The sequence below is a fragment of the Corapipo altera genome, unplaced genomic scaffold, assembly GCF_003945725.1.
Source record: "Corapipo altera isolate COAL_440 unplaced genomic scaffold, ASM394572v1 171, whole genome shotgun sequence".
NCBI classification, from domain to species: domain Eukaryota; kingdom Metazoa; phylum Chordata; class Aves; order Passeriformes; family Pipridae; genus Corapipo; species Corapipo altera.
Genome location: NW_020884972.1, coordinates 904,499 through 909,722, shown reverse-complemented (window position 1 = coordinate 909,722; position 5,224 = coordinate 904,499). Strand labels below are relative to the sequence as shown.

The 5,224-nt window shown below is 45.2% G+C and overlaps 1 protein-coding gene across 1 annotated transcript in view; it reads right to left on the bottom strand.

Moving 5' to 3' along the window:
- Positions 1–1,252, bottom strand: part of LOC113957584 (coiled-coil domain-containing protein 81-like) — a 6,169-nt gene extending 4,917 nt beyond the window's left edge. The window contains exons 1-2 of the mRNA XM_027665189.1: positions 1,113–1,252; positions 120–181 (exon numbers count right to left, since the gene is read on the bottom strand). Of these exons, the coding sequence (XP_027520990.1) occupies positions 120–181; positions 1,113–1,218 (168 nt within the window). The 5' untranslated portion in view covers positions 1,219–1,252. The remainder of the gene's footprint in view (positions 1–119; positions 182–1,112) is intronic.
- Between the last annotated feature and the right edge of the window lie 3,972 nt (positions 1,253–5,224).

Sequence of the window (5,224 nt, the reverse complement as noted above, 5' to 3'; positions counted from 1 at the left end):
GGGTGCTCAGGAGGTGGGGGTTGTCCAGGAGGGTGCTCAGGAGGTGGATGTTGTCTGGGAGGGTACTCAGGAGGTGGGTTTTGTCCAGGAGGGTGTTCAGGAGGTGGGGGTTGTCTCACCTTGTGCTGCAGGAGCTGCCGTTGGACGTATCTGGACACTGCATTCCAGACAGCCCTTCGCTCTGGAAAGCAAGGGAAAGCCAAGTTGTGCTCTGCTCCTGCTGGTTCTCAGCCCTCCAACCCCCCTGGCTGTGGGGTTTTGGGATGGACTGAAGTGCTGGTAATGCCTGAAACATTGGCAAAGTCATGGAAAGCCTGTTTGTCAATCTGCAAGGAAGCCACTGCCAGTCTGGGAGCCCCAAAGCAAAACCCCCTCCCCAGTGTGCTTCCTGGCTGGAATTGGGACTGTGATGAGAACTTGAGATAAGACTGTTGTCCAATTCTCTCAGGCCTGAGGAGAAGGAAACAAGGCTCATGGGGTGGTGGAGGAGAAGAGTTTGGGTGTGATGGTGAAATCTCTCCACCCCAAACCCAAGGAGTAACCACTCCACTCCCAGAAGATCACACACACACGGGACTTTCACGTGAGAGGCAGCTGAGAAGGGTCACAAACCATCAAGGACCCCCCTGACTCATTCCTGAGCCTTCCCACCACCAGAGGACTGCAGGAGATCCAAGTGATGGAGCAAACCCAGATCCTGTCACAAGAGACTGCAAAGCTTCCCCCCACCCCCAAGGGAGGTGCCCGGGCATCAACTCATGATCTTAATCCACTGGACTCTCTTTTGTGGGACCCTCACCACCAAGAAGACCAGAAGACCAAGAGAACCACAAGATGCCCTGGAGTAGTGATATATTTTCTACTTAATCTCTCTCTGTCCTGTTCTTTCTGCCCCTCTGCTTTTTCTTTTTTTCCTTTCTATTTTTCTTTCTCTGCCTCAAGTTTACTGTTAAATAAAATCCATATCGTTGACTTTGGCATCTGGGCTCACTTGCACCTTAATTCAGCATTTCTAAGAATTTTAATATCCAGGTGTGTGTGTGTCCTGCTGTCCCCAGATATCCTCAGGGCTGGGAAGGTGGGTCCTGGTGATGCCCCTGCAGTGCCTGTACCTGTGGGGGTGATGTTGGGCATCATGAAGACAGACTCCATCCCATCCCAAAAATCCATCTTGGTCTGGCTCACATTGCCAGTTTGATCCTGAGTGGCCACAGCCATGTTCTCAGTGCCAGAGGTGGTCACCCTGTGGATTGTGTCCTCCAGAGTGCAGATGCCACCACCCCACAGCCCTTTCTGTCCCCATGTGTCACAGACTCAGTGTGACATCACAGTGCCACCAACCTCCCTGGTCAGACTCTTAAAAATAATGCTCTGGGCCCTCTGGGCTTTGAATTTTAAAATCATCAACCTTGGAATTTTGAAGTGTGGGTTTGTAGGCCAAAAGTGGGGGTTTGGACCTCAGATTAACTCGTTGGTCTCCCAGATGTGGCCTTTGTGGGTTTAAAAGTGATGCTGTTCTCCCTGCTTTGGAGGTTTTTATTATATAAATAAGGGGTTATGCTTGGGAAACTCTGAAGAAATAATCAAAAAATAACCCACCAGAAGCTAAAACCCACCAGAATTCCCATAAGACACCCCCCAATTTTGGATACTCAGTAAAAGCAGGTGCAGGTGCCTCTTTTTTGTCTGTAAAAATACACCCTGTGTTGACACAGATTCTTCCAGTGAACACAACTCTGTTTTGTGCTGGAGGTTGGTAAGTCAGGGGGAACAGAGACAATAAAATACAGTGGAAAAGATAAATGACTTGACTTTGGAGACATTCAATGAATCAATCAGTGCTTAAAGCCCAGGGTGCAAAGGGGCTGAAGGCTGAGAAGTTGATAAATGCTGGGGACTCCTCAGGAACAACTTTAGCAAGTAACACCAGCTGACAGGATCAAATGGGCTTATGAAATGAACAATATTGTGATTTGGAGTGACCTTCAGCCTCCCAAATGTTCAGTAACAAAACCTTTTTGACACCAAGGAAAGTGTGATGGATCTTTTATGGCATTCAGCTGCTGCTGGGAGGACGTCAAAGGCTACATGAGATAGTTTATCTGCCTCTAGTCTGGAGTGATCAGAGGATTGAGGAGGGAATCTGATGCAGTCAGGGCTGCTGTATTTTGGGAAGATAAACTGGACATCAAACCCAGTGATTAAAGAGAATGAGGGCAACCACTAAAGCAGTCTGAGAGGGAAGCAAAAGGAAAGGCTTGTTCAGGGTCGGAGCACAGGGGATGTAAAGAAAAATCCCCAGGGCTGAGGTGACAGCTGAGGACGCTCCTGCAACCTCCAAACACACTGTTTGTCCTTCATGGTGCAGCTGGAGAGAGTGTCAGTCCCACGGATAAAATAGTGATATAATTCATCAAAGCTTCTTGTTACAAAGAACTCCACAAATGTGAGGTCGCAGAGAGTTCTTGTGAGGAGATAAAGGCTCATCACCCCAGCTGGGCAGGGAAACCATGGCCTGGGGGAGAGCAGGGGTTTGGGGGTTGTGCAGCAGTGCCAGACACACTCACAGGCTGCAGCTGCTGGGAAAAAGGCCCTAAATTCACCCGAGGAGGAGGTGGAGGCAGCACAAGGGCTCCTTACCCTCTGCCACAATTCTCAATGTGCTGCTGCTACTTATTCACCTTTAGAAACCATCCCATCGGGGAGGGTGTTCAGTGCTCACTCCCTGAGACAGAAAACAACCCCCAGAGCTGGAGGAAAAGCCACAGAGATGAAAGAGGAATGAAAGAGCAATGAAGGAGCAAAGAAAGAGCAATGCAAGCCTGCAAAAGCTCACCTGAGCTGCCACACTCCCATTTAGAGCCAGAAGGTTTTGCCCATGAGTGTGTGCCCTGTTTGCCCCTCACCAGCCTTTTCCTTCCCTCCTTCAGCTTCCCAAATATGATGTATAAATACTATGTATTTTAATAGCATTAATAATTTCATAATACTAATATCTTCATAATATTAATATCTTCATAATATTAAAAAATTCATAATATTAAAAATTTCATAATATTAAAAATTTTCATAATAATTTAATAAAGTTCCATTCAATCATAACACATTTTTACTCCAAAAGAAGCTGTGAGTCCTTTCAGCTGCAGAAAAAGCCAAAAGAAGACACCAGAGAAAGCCAAGTGTGTTGGTTTGTTTGTGTTTTTAATAATAGAAAAAGTAAGTCAAATGTCTTCAACAGTAAAATTCTTACAGATAGAGGACACAATGCAACCAGCACTGGACCTGTGGTTGTTTCCACTGTTGTATATTTGTGGACTCAACAGGGTGAATTGGGGTAAAATATTGCATTTTGAATGGGAATTCTCTGAAGCTGCAAAGTTCCAGAGGGAAATCCTCCTATTCTCCAATTCAGCAGCAGCTTGGACTTAGTGAACAGCAGATTGAGGGGCACAAAACATCTTTAAAAGCTGAAATTCCAATGAGTTAAAGATGGTTCTGTCCTGGACCACATTTAATCCCATTACAACAAAGCCATAGCTCTCCTAAAACACAGCCCTGCCAGGCTGCAGTTGTTTCCATTGCTGAAAAAAAAAAAAAAAAGGAATCCAAATTGTGGATAAAGTGGGAAAGACCTGGTTTCTTGGAACACTGGAAATCCACCCAGAGCCTCCCTGCTCAGGCTGAATTCCAAATTATTCCAGCTCTTTGAGCACCACTGAAAAGTTGTAGCAAACAGCCCCATCCCTCTCCCAGGACGGTGCAGGAGGGAGAATCCCTGGAAAACTTCCCATTTCCAAGTGCTGGTTACACAAACGTGATGGATGCACTGCCTGAGTTAAATTTACAGGAACCAGAGAGAATGGCAGGGAAAACAAACAGAAACCAGGAGGAGGAATTAATGATGCCTTTAATGAAGAGAAATCAAAACTCATTTGTTGTTTTGGGAGGAGAAGGCGACTTCCAAGCCCATCACAGCACGAGCTGAACAACAGCAAATTGATGTCTTGCCTGTCAGAGCAAGTGCAGTAAATTATTATTTTCCGTGATTTAATTTTCCCTTTTAAAGCAAATACTTCATCCTGCTCGGCTCTGAGGAGAGAATCACATTATTTAAAACAACTTAAAAACATCAGCCTAATGAGCTCTAACACGGGATGCCAGGTGGGGATGTGAGGAGGTGCTGGAGCTTCTTGGAAGGAGCAACATTTTTCACTGGGAGGGGAAAAATGAGGCACAGGAGCCCAATGAAAATCAAGTCAGTGTTCAAATGAGCGTGAGAGAGTGATATCTGTGATCTGCAGGAACAGCTGGAATGCTGCTCTGTTTTACCACATCCTCGGGAATTTCAGCAGCACGTTCCCGAAGGTGCATTTCCAAGGTCACCTTTGGAAAGTCTGTATATTTTAAGGAATTGGTTAATTGCTGTTAAATTTGAATTTTGAATTTTTGAATGAATAATTCTGGGTGATGATTCAGGTCTCACTGAGCTACATCTTGCCATAGGCTGTGATTCCACAACGGATTAAAGCAACAGGGTGTATATTTTTAAACGTGACCCTGACATCTATAATGTTTCTGGCAGGTTAATTGGGAGCCAATTAACATGGAGAGAGTTAATTACTGAACCTGTTGAGTTTTCTTGCGGTAAAATTCAACTGCCTCAGGACAAACCCTCACAGAGTGGTCAGAAATGCCATCGATTTTGTGATGTATTGGCACAAATGTCCATAATTTTATGTGGCTTAAACAGAATTTGAAGCCCCCAAATCTTCTGATCCTCCTGTCCCAGCAGAGCAGCAACGTCCTGAGACCGGGATCTCGGTGTCTTTTGCTGAATAACATCTTTAAAACCAGGTTTTTAAAGCAGCACCAGTGAATTATTTTGTGACTCAACGTATCTGGCAACTTTCTGCAGCGTTTTGTATTTATGAGTCTCTAATGTGGGGGCTTTATTGCCCCTTATCCCTCCTTCCCTAGGAAATAATGATGGTTATTAGGCTTTCTGCTCACCTGCTCTCTTCCTACTCGACATCTCTATTGCTAAGTGGAGTCTGCCTGGAGATTTTAATTAGCTCTGAGTGAAATATTGCTCATTAATAAAACCTCGGGACAGTAAAACATCCACCAATTAGCTCAGGGTGAGGAGGGAACCAGGAGGAACAGGAATGTGCCTTATTTTTAGACTAAGTGCCTTATGTTTATGGAGACTTCTCTAATTTAAATG